This window comes from Lepeophtheirus salmonis, chromosome 9, assembly GCF_016086655.4.
Source record: "Lepeophtheirus salmonis chromosome 9, UVic_Lsal_1.4, whole genome shotgun sequence".
In the NCBI taxonomy this organism is placed as follows: Eukaryota; Metazoa; Arthropoda; class Copepoda; order Siphonostomatoida; family Caligidae; genus Lepeophtheirus; species Lepeophtheirus salmonis.
In genome coordinates, this window is record NC_052139.2 from 29,517,164 (window position 1) to 29,533,465 (window position 16,302).

The following is a 16,302-nucleotide window of genomic DNA, read 5'->3' on the forward strand; positions in this document are numbered from 1 at the left end:
ACAACAAAATATTTTAAGGCAGAACTACCGGACACCTAAAAAAATATATTAACTTTGTCCGTTCATAGTACTTTCGAGTATGTATGTATGTAAAATTATAGAAAATAAAAATATATTCTAATGACGACTAATAAAGGGTGATTCAAAACGAGCGGTTTTTGGATTGTAGAAATAAAACACATAAAATATTATATTATGCTCAAAACTTTATTATGAACCGAATAAATAATCCTTTACAACTATTTCTAGAAAATAATTCCCTTCATATGTTGGCCACAACTAGCCATTAATTGGTCCATTCTTTCGCGCCAATTTTCGATGACGCGTTCGAGCATTGTGACCGGAATCTCACGAATAACTCGTTCAATATTTGCTTCCAATTCTTCAATCGTCGCTGATTTATCCACATAGACTTTTGCTTTTATGTAGCCTCAAAGAAAAAAGTCCAAAGGTGGAATATCAGACGATCTTGGTGGCCAATTCACCGGGCCAAAACGTGAAATTAATTGCTCACCAAAATGATGTCCCAATAAGTCCATTGTTACGCACGCTGTGTGGCAAGTGGCACCGTCTTGTTGGAACAAATATCGTGGACCCAAATCTTTCTTCAAAATGGGCCAAGTTGTTGCATACGAGAATCCAAGTTGTTGAGAGCGGTGGCGAATCGATTCTTCACTATCTTCGGCTACACTCTCGGCTACGGCTGCAATATTTTCCACGCTGCAAGCTGTACGTGGCCTACCAGACGACGGGACATCCCAGCAAGTTGCCGCCCCTTAAAATTTTCGATTATTCTGCGAATTGTGGATTCTGAAGGTCGATTATGTGGACCACGGGTTGGGCGTAATTTGCAAAAATAATCTTTCACAGAACGCTGCTTTTCATAGTACAATTGAACAATTTGTACACGGTGTCGTGGCGTATATCTTTCCATGAAGAATTGTAAAACAATACTGAGTAAAAATGATGTATAAATTTGACAGAACTCACGCATGTCTGTCAAAAAATCCCTACTGGAAAACCCCGCTCGTTTTGAATCACCCTTTATATAGTGGTTAGAAAAATATTATATTTTTTTTATATCCATTTTTGTGGGATCCATGATTATATTTCATTTATGAACTTTGCTCAACTCAACCATATATCGCTTATGTGTTGAATATTCTAAGAGAAAATTGAAAAAATTAATTAAAATCCAACTTTTTTTAGAAGGTAAATCCTTTTTAGTTGTGATGTAAGATTTATTCTTTGGTTCCAATGCTTCAATCGTCGCTGATTTATCTACATAGACATTATCCACATCCAGCTTCCAAATAAGATCCTTCATTTTACTGGATTTTTATTTTTTTATTTTTGGTATGTTCTGTGGATTAAGCAGCAATAACAAATGGGATTTACCTTAAAATGAATATAGTAAAAAGGTTGCAGTCAAAATGATTGTGGTAATATAATTACGTGATAATATCATTGTGTACGTTTTGATTGTGAGACAAATTGATTATGGGTAATATGATTGTGTACATTTTGATTGTGAGACAAAATGATTGTAGGTAATATTATTGCAAGACAATATTATCGAGTGCAATTTCATTGCAATTTATACCATATTCAGACAATAAAACATTTAAATTATAAATGTGAACTGAATCTTGCATTATACTCCAAACGAATGTAGTATTTGAGTAAAGTGTGTATAGATGTTACTACGAAGTTTGGCTTGTCTCTCGGTTGGGAGTTGCCCATAGGAGGACTCTTTAATTTCCCGGAAGTACGTCTCTGCCAATATTGCTGCGGGTATTCGATGGTCGACTCTCTAATTTGATGAAATGCCTGAACAGTCCTTTACATTAAAGTTAGGGCGTCGAAAGGCCTCTGGTGCCGTTCAGGATGGAAGCCTCGATAGTTTCTACGTCAGAGATCAGGAGATGTTTCAAAAAATCAACTATGGCTCCTTTTTGTGACTATTTGGAAAGGAGAAACATCAACAAAGGAGCATATAACAACATCAAACTAATAAAAAATAAATGTTTGACATATTCTGAGAAATGGTTCTAATATCGATTACTCTACTCTCAGAAACGTTGGAGGTTGGGGCAAAATTCTTGAACGACCAAAGGAGTATTTGCCCGTTTTGTAATGAAACAAAAGAGACTACTGACCATCTCTTCTGGAGCTGCAGGCTTTTATGTGTAACATATGAGCGGATCTCATATGGACTGCTCGATAATCTTGGAGCAACAACTGGTAAATATGAATTTTTAGATTACTATTGTAGAAAGGAGGAAGGTAAGTTCAACGCTATTATTACAAAAACATACAATAAATTTTTGCAAAATGGGACGGACAAGGACTTAAACCTTACAGACGATTATTATTAAGTTACATAGCAAATTAATTAAAGATATGTACTATCCCACAAACGTTATTTTAATTTTTAATTGTTCTTCTGTTTTTTTTTTTTTTACTTTTATACTTAAGTTCTATAATTTTCTTGTTTTTATCTTTTTTTTAAGAATAAAATTTTATGTTTTATGCGATGTGCTAAGCTTATAATTTATTTCGTTTCTGAATAAAGTTACGTCATGTGGCAAAGAAAAAAGGTGAACTACTGGGATTCAAGGCAGTTTAAATTCAACCACCGCTGCTTCTCTGAGAATCAAGGACTACCTGAAATTTTATATAATATAACCTACCCCTTAGATTATGCTGGTGAACTACTGAGCTTTAAGGCAGTTTAAAATCAACCGCTGCTGTTTCTCTGAGTATCAAGAACTCCATCGAATGCCCCATAATACATTCATCTTAGGTTAATATTTAAGTAGGTCGCTACTTCCTTGATCATCCACTCCACCCCACAGGTTGTGCAAGTGAACTGTTTGGCTCCATGGGAGGATACATTCCACTGCCCCCAGTTCAGTGGCCATCAAGGACCCCAGTGAATGTCAATAATACACTCCATCCATTGCCAATAGTAAATTGCTTAATAAGTTTTATGAACAGCTCATCCCTTGCTGGAAATAAATGATACGAAGGTCTAACAACGCTTATGTCCACCCCTGTTAGTCATTATGACCCTCCAAATGAGATCCTTTACGGCTATCGGAGCAGCAACTCAACACTGAGGACAGCTTGAAAAGTTGGAAGCCCCTCCTTTAGACTCTCCTTGAGATTATGATAAAAAGTTTGAGCCCCACTGTTTTATATCTTCTTAATCTCTTGATTTTGGGATTGATTCGAATTACGAAGTACTTTTTTTCATTAGGGTGTAAGTGCTGATTGTTATTTTAAGTTAGATATAATAAAACAACCAAGATTGTATTTATAATGCTTTTATAATATGTGCAAAGTTCAAAAAATAAAAATAAATTAGAAGGACCATGAGAGAACATTCGGGAAGCAAAATTGTTGTGTTTAAAAAAAATGCATTGCAAGAATTACTACAGTAGAATGCACCATTATCAAAAGAATTGTAAGGAATTGTTCAATTGGCTAAAGATAAGGCATCTACTCACTCTATAGCCACTGATGCATTCGTAGGAGTACTTAGCAGTTTCTAAACAGCTCCCTAATTTTCAAAATCTGAAAAGAAGTATTCGTAATGCCCGAGGAATAGAAAATCAAGCCCCTCTATGTCCATCATCTCTCCTGATTTTAGAAATTATAGAACCGCATACCTGAACGCATTCAGATGCCGATTTACTTCTCCACGACAATAAAGATGGACCTGCAAGACTCATTATTATTTCAAAACGTGAAAATCTCCAACTTTTGGCTCATTCTTCGACTTGCTACACAGATGGAACCTTTAAAGTTGTGCCCCTTTTATTTCACCAACATTATAAGCATCCATGATTTGATGAATGGGGCGTGAAACCTTTAGTGTATAGTTTAAGGGCTGTAAAATCTGAAATAATTACACAAAACTTTTCAGCAAACTAAAGGAGTAGGAGCCGAGTCTAGCTCCTTTTGAAATATTGACTGATATGGAATATGCAGCCATCAATTCCTTCGCCAACGTTTTCCCCAATTCTTCCCAAACGGGATGTTTTTTTTTGTTTTTCGTAATGTATTTTCAAATCAATAAAGCAGAATGGTCTTTTATCCATCTACGAAAATGATTCTAACTTTGGCTTGAAAATGTGAATACTTGCATCTCATGTTTTTGTTTGTCCAACGTTTATGGAACAATACTTTATACATCTGATAACCTACAATGATTATCCAGAATAATGGTTGCCAGTTCTAGACTATCTTGGAGATACTTAGATTTGAAGGCCGACAAACAATTTAACAAGACAGTCCCTACGCTTCAGTCATCTCTTTCGGAATTGCTATGATGCAGCTAAGGAGGGTGGTTCCAAAACAAACAACTCGTACGAAAGATGACACCGCTCATTTAACAACGAAATCGTAGGAGCCTCTGATCCCATTATTTGTAGGTTTTAAACATCCAGGGACAAAATGAAATACTGATTGAGAAGTATGTAGCGGGAGGTGAAATTCTACGAAGAAAAAAATTAAAAATATAAAGATATAGCTCGAAGGATCCAAAGAATTGTTAAGGATTTAAGAAATCGAGATAATATACTTCTCTTTTTCGACTTTTTAAATCCACATTAATAATTAATAACCAGTGAATAAATTAAAATGACCCGTACAACAGAATTCTCAATCAATTAATCATCATAAAAGTCATAATCAAAAAGATTTACTGATAATAGAATAAAAGAGGCAGGTAATCATGTATAGATCTGTGCACATACATAAAATAGTACTTGATAAAGCTTAAATATAGCTGTTAGTACATAATTTGTTGATTTATTTCGGATTTCTAATTATTAAAATATACTCAACTATGGTAAGTTATGCATCGTTGGACGTATTGCAGAGATGTTAACGTTTATGAACAGTTCAGTAGCGGTGATATTTATCCTCCCTTGTAGCAAAGTAGTTCACTTGCCCAACCTGAGGGGCCTCAGTGGATTACAAGGTATAAGTGAAGCCTCAGCGAAGGAACATAACATGTATTTGAGCCAAGCAGTTTAAATGAAGCTGTCGTGGATTATACCATCAATATAAAGGGGCCCTTGATTCTCAGGGAATCTGCTGCAGTGGAATTTATTATCCATTGGAGACAAGCAGTTCACTTGCACAATCTCTGGATCTTGGTGTATTATGTGAAATCTGATGGGGCCCTTGGTTGCCAGTGAAGCGTGGGTGGTGGAATTTATCCTCTTTTAGAGGTAAGCTATTCACTTGCATAACCCGAGGGCTGGGGTAGATTATATGGTTTTAGAAGGGGTCGTTGATGCTGAGGGAAATAGCTACGAAGGAAATATCCTGCCTTGGAGCTCAAGGGAACGTTTCCTATAAGCTTTTGGAAATTTGAATGAGTTTTATTTTAGCATCCTCAGACTCTACAATTACCCATTATTTTGGACTATTTTTTTTTTTATAATTATATGTAGATATTAAATATATTTAAGAGTATAATAAATTATATACGTGTTAATTTATTACTTATTAATATAATGTAGTATGTAGAATAAATCAATGAGTGGCGTCATAGAAAAACACGAGATTCTTTAAAAAACTATAATTTAAAAAAATATTATGTGGATTTTAAGTTATAAAAATTGATAAGTGAAAATGGTTGTACAAGGTGATGACGTAAGGAAGCGATCACATAGTAAGAAGGCTCAAGTAACCAGAGCTGTTAATGGCATAATCAGTTTGTGTAAGTCCCTATTAGCACGGAAAACATCTGAAGGTAAATTATTCCTAAATAAAGCAAGGATTCGTCTTCAAAAAGCCTATGAATCATTGGAGGATCATTATATGGAATTGATGGACATAGATCCAGATCAAACAAATGAATACAATAACCAATTGGATGAATATATTACAAAATATCAAGAAACGATAGAGAAGCTTTTAGATACTATGTCTTTGAATGAGCAACCAGCTGAACTCTGTAAATAAACCACCTGCACCTCATTATCCACATTGACAACTCTTTACTACCTTTTAATTTAACAAAGGATCATGATCCTCATGAATTAGCTGAATGTGCCAAAAGTTTCAAAAGTTACTATACTCAAAATTCAATTGATCAACTTCCCCTGCATGTTCAACATACACACTTCTACAAGAGACTTGATGCTAGTTTGAGAACGAGAATAAATCCTAATTTACAAGGCGCTACTCCTGTTTTTCGGAGGTTGAAGATGGATGTGTAAAAGCTTTAGAGAATGAATTTCTTCATCTGTACCCTCCATTACAAAGAAAGTTAGATTTTTTTCAATATTCCCAACGATCTGGACAATCATGGGCCTATTTTGTTGCAAACTTGGAACAAAAAGGAGCACAAGCTAATCTATCTGAGATTAATGTTGGTGATCTCTACGTTTTTGTTACGTCAATGGAACTACAGACAATGAACTAAGGAAAAAATTGCTAAGTTTAGAAAATCCCACCAGAGAAGAAGTCAAGCGCACAGGTCGTGTATACGAGGCAGCTACATCATGATTCATGTCAAATGGCAATTAATCCTATATCTTATATATCAAATAAGATGGAAAGTCACTTCTTCAAAAAGGATAAAAATGTAAAAAAGGTATGTAAGCGATGTGGAAGTACTAGTCATATCAAAGATTGCCCTCGTAGAGAATCAATTACATGTCTCAAATGTTGAAAACTAGGACATTTGTCTCCCTTTTGTCTTACTAAGACAAATCCAATAGTTGATATACCTCAAGAGTGAACAGTCCATAACGTTATTCATCATCAAAAATTTATATTAATCAGATCAAAGGATCGATGTCTTTGAAGAAGATGGAATTGTAAGTTCAATCTAGTCTCAAAGGATGCATGAAACATTTCAAGATTATGGCATTGACACAGGACACTATAACAATTATATAAGAGAAAATGGATTTTGTTCAATGCAAGAAATTATCCTATGAAATGTGAGGGAATTGCTCAACTTGAGATTATACATTCAAGTGGGAAAAGTATTATGGTTGATGTTATAATTACATCGTCTATGAAAAGAGAATTTCTCATTGGTATAGATGATTTGAAAACATTATCAATCATCACGGAAGCGTTTCCAAATGTTTTAGTGAACAAAGTTCAATGCTTAAATAAAGAGATTGATAAAATCATGGAAGAATTTAAAGATATATTCAGTGACTCTCTAGACGATAAACCAATGTCTGGACCACCTATGAAAATTGAGTTGCATCATTCTCAACTTATAAAAGCGCACAAAACTTTGACGGCACGTCCAATAAACATACAGCAAAAGATAAAGCAAAGTAACTTATCAATAAATTAATTAATGATAATATTATTGAACGAGTTTCTAAACCGACTGAATGGATAAGTCCTGCATTTTTCGTCAACAAAGAAGGAGGCAAGGGAGTCCAATTAGTAGTTGATTACACATGTCTTAACAAATATGTCAAACGTCCAATAAATCAATTTCCAACGAGTGAAGATATAATGCGGAGTATCAAGCCTGATTCGATTTTTTTTTGCTAAACTGGATTGTATTCATGGTTATTTCCAAATCCCCTTAGAGGAGGAGAGCAAGAATCTCACTACGTTTCTTTTACCAGATGGTAAATTTCGATATACACGCGCACATTTGTGCTTAAATGCCAGTTCGGATGAATGGTGTTCTCGTTCTGATCTTATAATTGAAAAGGTATGTGATGCTAAGAAGATAGTTGACGATAACCTTATTCCAGCACCTAAGGAAGAAACGTTATTTCAATGGGCACGTCAAACTTTAATAGAATGTAGAAAGAAAAATGTACAGATTTCTATAAAAAAATTTGTTCATGGACAATGTGTTAACTTTGCTGTTTATTCCGTTTCTAATGAAGGTGTAAAACCAAATGAAGACAAGCTCGAGGCTATACGTAAATTTCCAATATCAAAAAATATATCAAGTTTAAGATCTTTTATGGGGCTGATCAATCAACTCGGACACTTCGTACCAGATTTGGCCCACATGACTACTAATTTAAGATCATTGCATAAGAAAGATTGGGAATTCTTATGGCTAGAAGACCCCACGGATTCTTTTGAACAAGTAGAAAGAGCCTTGCTTAGTTCAAGGCTAATTGCCAGTTATTTTAATCCCGAGTTGTATACTCAATTGTTAATAGATGCTTCACGTTTGAATGGAATAGGATTTGCTCTAGTACAACGAGATAACGACAACTGCTTAACATTAATTCAATGTGGATCAAGAAGCTTAACTTCAACGGAATCCAGATATTCTACAGTGGAACTTGAGAGCTTGGCGGTGTAATGAGCATTTGCTCGTTGTAAGTATTACTTATACGGTTCACCTAAATTTCTTATTCTTAGTGATCATCGTCCACTTGTTGGTTTGTTCAAAAAAGCAATTATGGATATCCCAAATAAACGCCTACAACGTTTCAGAGAGAAATTAACTGATTACAACTTCGAATTGGAATGGGTTCCAGGTAAATCTCATGAGATAGCGGACGTTTTGTCAAGAACTCCGGTATTTGACCACCTGAGGAGTCGGATGAGGAATTTGAGGATAACACAGTGTTATGTAACAAAATTTGTACAGATCCTAGTGTACAACAATTGATCGACGCATTAATAAACGAGAGTGAATATCAAATGATATTACATGCATTCAGGTCAGGAATAGAAATGAAGAAATTTCCAATCAACCACCCAGCAAAACAACTATCGTCAATCTGGAATCAATTATCTCTATTTGATGATGATGAATACACACTCCTCATTTATGACAACAATCGTATTATTGTTCCTTCGGCCGAGCGGGAAAGAATCTTACAAATATTTAATATAACTCATACATGCATTGTGAAAACAAGGAAGACGGCACAACAACTCTACTTTTAGCTAAATATCAAAAATGATATCAAAATCATGATAGAGAAATGTGATTCCTGTCATAACTTTTTACGAAGTTAGTCAGATGAACCAATCATTCATTCAGAGGTCGAATATGCAATGTCACATGTGGCTTCCAATCTCTTTGAGTAGAGGGGTGTTCACTATCTTCTTATGGTTGATTGATTCAGTGGTTTTCTTTTTGTAGCCAAATTAAATTCGTTGTCTACAGATGTTGTTACAAAAATTATATTGTCATGGATTGTATTGGATTCCCAAAATATATTCGTACTGATGGAGGGCCACAGTATAGAAATGAATTTGATAAATTATGTGAAAAATATATTATTATCCATGAGATAAGTTCACCGCATAATCCTCAAAGTAATGGTTTAGCAGAGCAAGCAGTCAATCATCAAGAAAACAGATAATACCAATATAGAAGTAGAATTATTTACTTGGAGACATACACCCAGGGCAGATGGATTTAGTCCGGAACAAATGATGTTCAGCAGAAGGCAACGTGGTTATATGCTAACACTACCTAATGCTTATGAAAAAATCGATTCAAATGATGTTTATGAGAAACAATAACTACCGAGAATTCAAACGGTAATCCATCAGAGTTCAAGATTTGGAACAATGTATTGGTACAAGACCCTATTTCCAAAACTTTTGGGAAACTGAAGCCATGATCACAGACATCCGAGATCATGGGAAATCATATATATTCATTAAGAACAATCGTGAATTGATTCGAAATAGGAAGTTCTTAAGGCTAAACAAATCAGGGATATTGTCTGAGAATCTCATATCTGGAGAAGGAAAAATGGAACATAGAATGTTGAGAAGGATTGACCGGAATAGAAAGAAAAATGTTAAATTTAATATTGATTTCTAAATAGTGTATATATGTTTTTTTTTTTTTTTTTGAAAAAGATTTAATGTCATTTAAAACCTTATGTATATTCCCTTAAATCTTAGGAGAGCATGAGAAGTTGCGTGTTTATTTATATATAATAAGTTGCGTTACATTTGATACAAAGTCATTTCGTATTTATTATCTTGTATATATTAATAATAAAAGAAGTAACTCAATAGGTGAAGAAGTAAAGAATTATTCCTAAGTGCAAGAACCTAATCACTGCAATTAATTAAATATTTAAATATCGCCCTGGAATTGATTAAATTCGTCTTGAAAAGTTTATAAATTCTTTAGATGGTTGAATTAATCCCCTTCTTGATAAAGTTTGTAGCCATGGGGGAGGCGGAACATTAAGATATGAGATATGGATCCCTTATGTCGGGAATTTGAGGAGATTTTATACTTGTTCTTAAAAAAAAAAAAAAAAAAAAAAAAAAAAAAAAATCTTCAATCTCTTCGAACCTTTCCTCTGTTATAGATTAATGATTTTCTATTAAATCTTTTATATCTAATATACTCCTTGCGACATGTTGAATCATTAATGAGAGTGATCGTCGTTTTGAAAATTAACTGGAGCATTTCAACAATAATATTTTCAGAGCCACTGATTACAATAGTACGAAATTATTGGGTGAGCCACAAAGGGCCACTGCAGAAACCCAAGTTTTATTGTGGGACTCTAACTTCAGTCACAATATAAATGTATCAATTCAATATATTATCAATTTTATTACTAATTCTTATTTAAACGATGACTAAAAAATATATTATTATCGACTCTGACGTCACAAAAAAAACAATCCTTCTATTGAGGTTGACTAGCGGTGGGTACGGTACAACAATTTGAAAAGGAATACTGCCCTGATGTATGTCATTGACATACTTTGTATTTCTAGTTTTTAAGAGTTCATCATATATAACATTGTTTAGTCATCGTTCTAAATGTAATTAGTAATAAATTCATAAATTTTCCTAGTAGTATTTATATAATATTATATATTATTGTACTATTTATTGAGTGACCGGTGACGGAGTACCTCAATAAAACTTGAAGTTGTGCGGTTGCCATTTCTGTAAATTTATACATTAATATATGATCAGGCTTTGAGCTACGTTCAGTTTATCTATCCATGACGAAGTCAACGAATAAGAAGTTCCATTTTAAAGGTCCGGGGATTCTTTGTATATCAGTATGATTAAATCATCAACTCTTGAAATTTACATAACTAAAAAAAATATTTAGCATTTCATCAAATATATTGAAAAATGGAAAGAAGCAGTTTCTTGCTTTTACATTTGGAATGATTTATTTGTATACGCCTTTGTAAAGATATGATTTTCCAATTAGTTGGATCTATGTATAACTAGCTAAGGGTTACCCGCCGTTGCTCAGGCAATGAAGCGAGAGGGAAATCGCATTGAAAATGGTAAAATTAATTGAGAAAATATTCAGAAAATACTTATATATACTAATAATTATAATAGGAATAATTCGTTGTTGTCTACAAAAATCCTGATAATTCAAATTAAAAAAAACAATTAATAGCAATTATTGGAATTGTAAAAGAATTACAAAGCTATCAATATTTTTTTATACTTGCAAAAAACAAAAACGTTATGAAGAATAGCATTGTCGAAATAATAACTCTCGATACCTGGTTCATTTTTGCAAATATTACAAAAATTATGTGATAAAATGTTCCAGAAATTGAAAATACTCCTTGTTGTGTCAATATTTTGTCACACAAAAAACATTGTTTTGTGTCATTTTTTACGTAAAACTGAAAATTGACGTTTGTTGAAAAAATGGAAAAAAAAAGAGAGAAAAATTGAAAAATTATTAAAAAAAAAATGACAGATACTTCAGTTAAACATCAATTTTTATTTTGCAAATTTATTTGCAAACGATTCTCCAAACAAATTCTATAACCTTTATTTCATTTACTAATCCCATATTCTATTGGAAGTTCTGAAATAAACGAATTTGCAATTTTCAACGATTTCTTTATTTAGCCCATATTTTTTCTAATTTAGAATAAATTTAAAAAACGTAGTAGTTCGTATAGTTGCTTTCAATATGTATTAGTTCTTACTTCAATGACGTTCAGTAACAATTAATCAATTAAAATGATAGTCAATTATTACAATATCTTTACTGGTATTATTACCATTTAAATAATTAATTATTTTATCATTATTTTTTATAAATTCAATCGTCTATTCATTGGAAAAAAAAAAAAAAAAACTGCAAATTTTTCCAGATATCATGAAAATTTATATCGATACAATATAATATTTAATTTTTCTTAAGTAATACTACTAGACTTATTATATGTTTTATCATTTTTGGATTTAAAAGTCCTTAGATGCAACCCATTTTCTTCGATTATGATTGTCAGGTAACAAAGGAGCTACTTTATATAAATATAATTGTTATTGGGTATGTGGGCAAAAATCTCCTCTTGAAATTCCCAACATTAGGAATCCCTACCTCATATCCTAATGTTCCGCCTAGTCCATGGCTACAAACTCTGGCAAGAGGGGTATTAATTCAACCATCTAAAGAATTTATAAACTTTTGAAAGAAAATGGAAAATGAATTTAATCAATTACACGGCAACTATTTAGATATTAAACCATTTGTTATGGGTAGACTTATAATAATAATTCATAGTAAATACCCAAATGAACTTTGTGAAGTTATCAAAAAAATTTATACGTACTGGAACATTTATTCGCCTAAAATATATTAATAAATTAAATAAAAACTGTATAAAAAATAAATTAGTTAGGAAAATAATAAAGATGACTCATTTTGTCAATTAACTTTTAAAGTAATTAATTATAAATTTTTTATCCTACTCTTAATATATTTTTATTGGAAGTTTTAAAGTAATTTATGTATTTTTTTATGTTGTTGGTAAATAGATAATATCCTTTTATAATATTTTATTTTAAAGGTATATTTAGTTTTTAAAAACTGAAAAGCATTTTTGTCCTATTTGTTAAGATCAATCACTTCATAATTATGTGGGAATTCAATTAATGAATTAAATAGTATATCAACTATGATGTCACGCTCCATCGACAAAGGAAAAGAAGGAAAACACGTTTTGGAAGACACACATTAGTCCAAATATGTGCAAATGACACAATTACTATAACATTAGTTTGAATTATATCTTCTAGAGGGCGCTTTTAATATTCTAAAGTTATTCAAGGACTAATAACAGGGATGGAAGTGGACGGGACCGATTTTAAGTTCCTTATTATGGATCAAACCAACCCTTTCAGTAAAAAAATAATACACCATATAAATTAACGGAATAATTGTTTACCAAAAATCATGTAACCTTTCATATATACGAGGAATTGCTAATTTTTTTCTTCATATGCATTAATTATTAATCTGACACTCCTAGGCTATGATTAATTATGATGATTTTACATGAAAATGTACTCAATTTACATAATGAAATAAATACACCTATCTTAGTTATTATGTCACATAGGATAGGATAATTTTTGAAGACTATAACTTCAACTTTGCCCGAATATTAATTATTACTAATTCATTACAAATTTGACAATAGGATTTTTTTAAGAAGACATTTTTTCAATTACCTTTTTGTTGTAATAAACCTTTGATTCAGAGGACAGACATTTTTTTAAATATTTTTTTTAAATTCCGCCATATTTCAATATTAAAAGTATAGAAATGAATCAAATATAACATCTATTTTCTTCAATTTGGGTAGGGAAGGGCCAAAAAATATGATGGTTACCTCGTCAATATTAAAAATGGTTGGGAGGCGAGTAGCTTAAGTGTCATGTTCTTTTATTAGGTTAGCTGCAATTTGCTATTAGACAAAAGAAATGACATAAATCCCCCTCCGTATCTAGCAAGGACGTATAGGCAGGAATTACGGCAATATAGATCCTCAATTCTACTCCGAGTATAAGCAGGACTCCCTCTTATAACTACCCCCAACAAGTCTTCAGTTTTATTCTCCTTAATTCCACTATTCTTATGAATGATTTACAACCTTATTCAATTGATATAAGCGTAATAAGAGGAATTTATATATCAGAAAAAGGGGGCAAGAGTTGGATTTTTTTTTTTCAATCTTGGGATTTGGAAGGGCCTGGGACTCTCTCGGATACTTCGCTTATGTGATCATAGTAGTTAACTTTATTGAATTGATCTATTTCACCGTATAAATTTTTAGTAAAACCCAATAGTTTTTTATGGGTAGACATCGTTACCTTTATTGTTTCACGCAACCTTTCCTCCGTAAAGAAGAAGAAAAAAAAGAGGCCCGAAATCATTTGGTAGTATGCCAAAAAAGTCAATCATACCAACCGCTATTTATATCTTATATATTATTTCTTCATTATCTTTAAAATGTATTTTGTAACCTTTCAATGTACATTGTATTTAATTTTGATAGAATGTTACTAAGTAATACTATAATCTATTTAATGCGTAGCTATCAATTTATATTACTATATGATAGCCAAAATTTATACATGTAAACACTAATATTGCCAGAATATATCCTTTAAAGAACTAGGCATTCTCAACAAATTGTATTCCTGCTCTTTTGGAAACGGAGCATATGTATAGAATAACATATTACTTTGATTATTTATCAAAAAGAATACATAATTAATTAACCATTATTACTTAGATCGTTAACGTTCTGTAAAGTGTCATAAATATGGGGAGAGTAAATGAAATTAGAAGGCTTTAAGCCACTCGCTATAAATACATCTCTTTCTTCTCCCTGAAAAAAAAAAAAACCTTACCAAGAACTAGGCATACCACTTTAAAAACAATCTTTGCTTATATAACTTATTTTGTTATACAACTCTTCCATTGTATAATTAAATGACTTATATGAAATACATTATGTAAGTTAGTAGGTCAATTTGAATAATTAATTATCGTTTATTTAATGTAATTTCTATTATTACTCAGGAGAGATTTTAATTTAACAAATAATATGTGGGTTAGTTTTTAAGTAATTAATATACAGATTCAAAGTTGATAAACAATAGCCATTTTATTTATTTTGTAGGTATTTTGTAAATCACGAAACCTGCTGTCTGCTTTTTCATAATAAAACATATTATTAAAATTTTTCTCTCTATTTACAGCAGATAAGCTGCTGTTATGCCCCTGAAAAACCAACCAAGTACGTCGTCGTGAGGTGTGTACATTATTATTGACGACTGTCGTATAATACGTAATACGCATTATTTTATAACAAATATATACTAAATAACCTATAAGTAAGAGTAACCTGAAGATGTCGAATATTCAGCGAAGTCATGTAACGGTGCCTGTTGGGGATCAACTATCATCTATCAAGGACATCTTGGAAAAAGTCAATCTCTTTTCCTTCCCAGCTGATGAGGCCAAGAAAAAAGATGAAATTTCTATTCAACCCGATCCAAAAGATGCATATCTGGGCCCCAAATTTTGGGATAAACCCATTACGTTGGACTCCCTCTCTGAAATGGATGAGCCGGAGTTTAGTGTGATGAATTTTAATGAATTCTTGATTGAGAATGATTTGACGATGTCTGGATCCAACTCTGACAATGTCATGGATAGCTCTTCCACTCATCATGATGATGATGAAGACGATGAGGATGAAGAAGAAGAAGAGGAAGCCATGACTTTCCAAGATGCTCAAAAGTCCAAAGGCAATGACGACTCAGACACTGCAAAGACTACAAACAATAAGAAGAAACAATTATTCGACAATGATGAAAATGCCTCATTTCTCTATGTGGAGAGCAAAAGAGCTCGACTTGAGAGAGAGGCTGAAGAAAAAACGTCGTAAGAAGGCAGAGGAGGAAGCTAATTTGGAGGTATCCTTTGATCCCAAGGAGCTATCCCTTGCAACAATCCCTGGCTCAACTTTCGATCCTCGTAAATGCGCTTTTTCCTCTGATGATTTGAAGCCTCAGCCCATTATACGGAAGAGGAAGAAGGATTTTGTTCCAACGGATAAGAAAGATGATCACTATTGGGAAAAAAAGAAAGAGGAATAATCAGTCTGCACGTCGTTCTCGTGAGGCTCGGCGACTCAAGGAAAATCAAATTGCACTTCGTGCCTCCTTTCTTGAGAAAGAAAATTTTAAGTTGCGAGTTTCGAATAAGGAGTTGAAGGAGGAAAATCTTAACCTCAAAGATACTATTTCCTTTCTCAGAGACAAATTGAGCGCCATGGAAAAATGAAGCCATTGGGAGTGTCTCTCTTTTCACCACAGTTGATGATGTAGTTTTGTCGTATATTATTATTACTCAGTAAATATGTATATTTTTTTCTTTGAATATTTGGAAGTTCAGTATATGTATATATTTTTATCTTTTATGTTCCTATAATTATACGAACTATATTAAAACATTATCATTAATATTATCAAAATTAAATAAAAATACTAAATTAATACATATG

At 32.5% G+C, this 16,302-nt stretch overlaps 1 protein-coding gene across 1 annotated transcript; it reads left to right on the forward strand.

Moving 5' to 3' along the window:
- The first annotated feature begins 15,010 nt into the window (after window positions 1–15,010).
- Window positions 15,011–16,294, forward strand: LOC121124005 (hepatic leukemia factor). The gene is given in 3 exon segments (XM_040719092.2): window positions 15,011–15,672; window positions 15,674–15,877; window positions 15,879–16,294. Coding segments are annotated over 3 exon segments (936 nt in total). The 5' UTR covers window positions 15,011–15,144; the 3' UTR covers window positions 16,083–16,294.
- The last annotated feature ends 8 nt before the right edge of the window (window positions 16,295–16,302 follow it).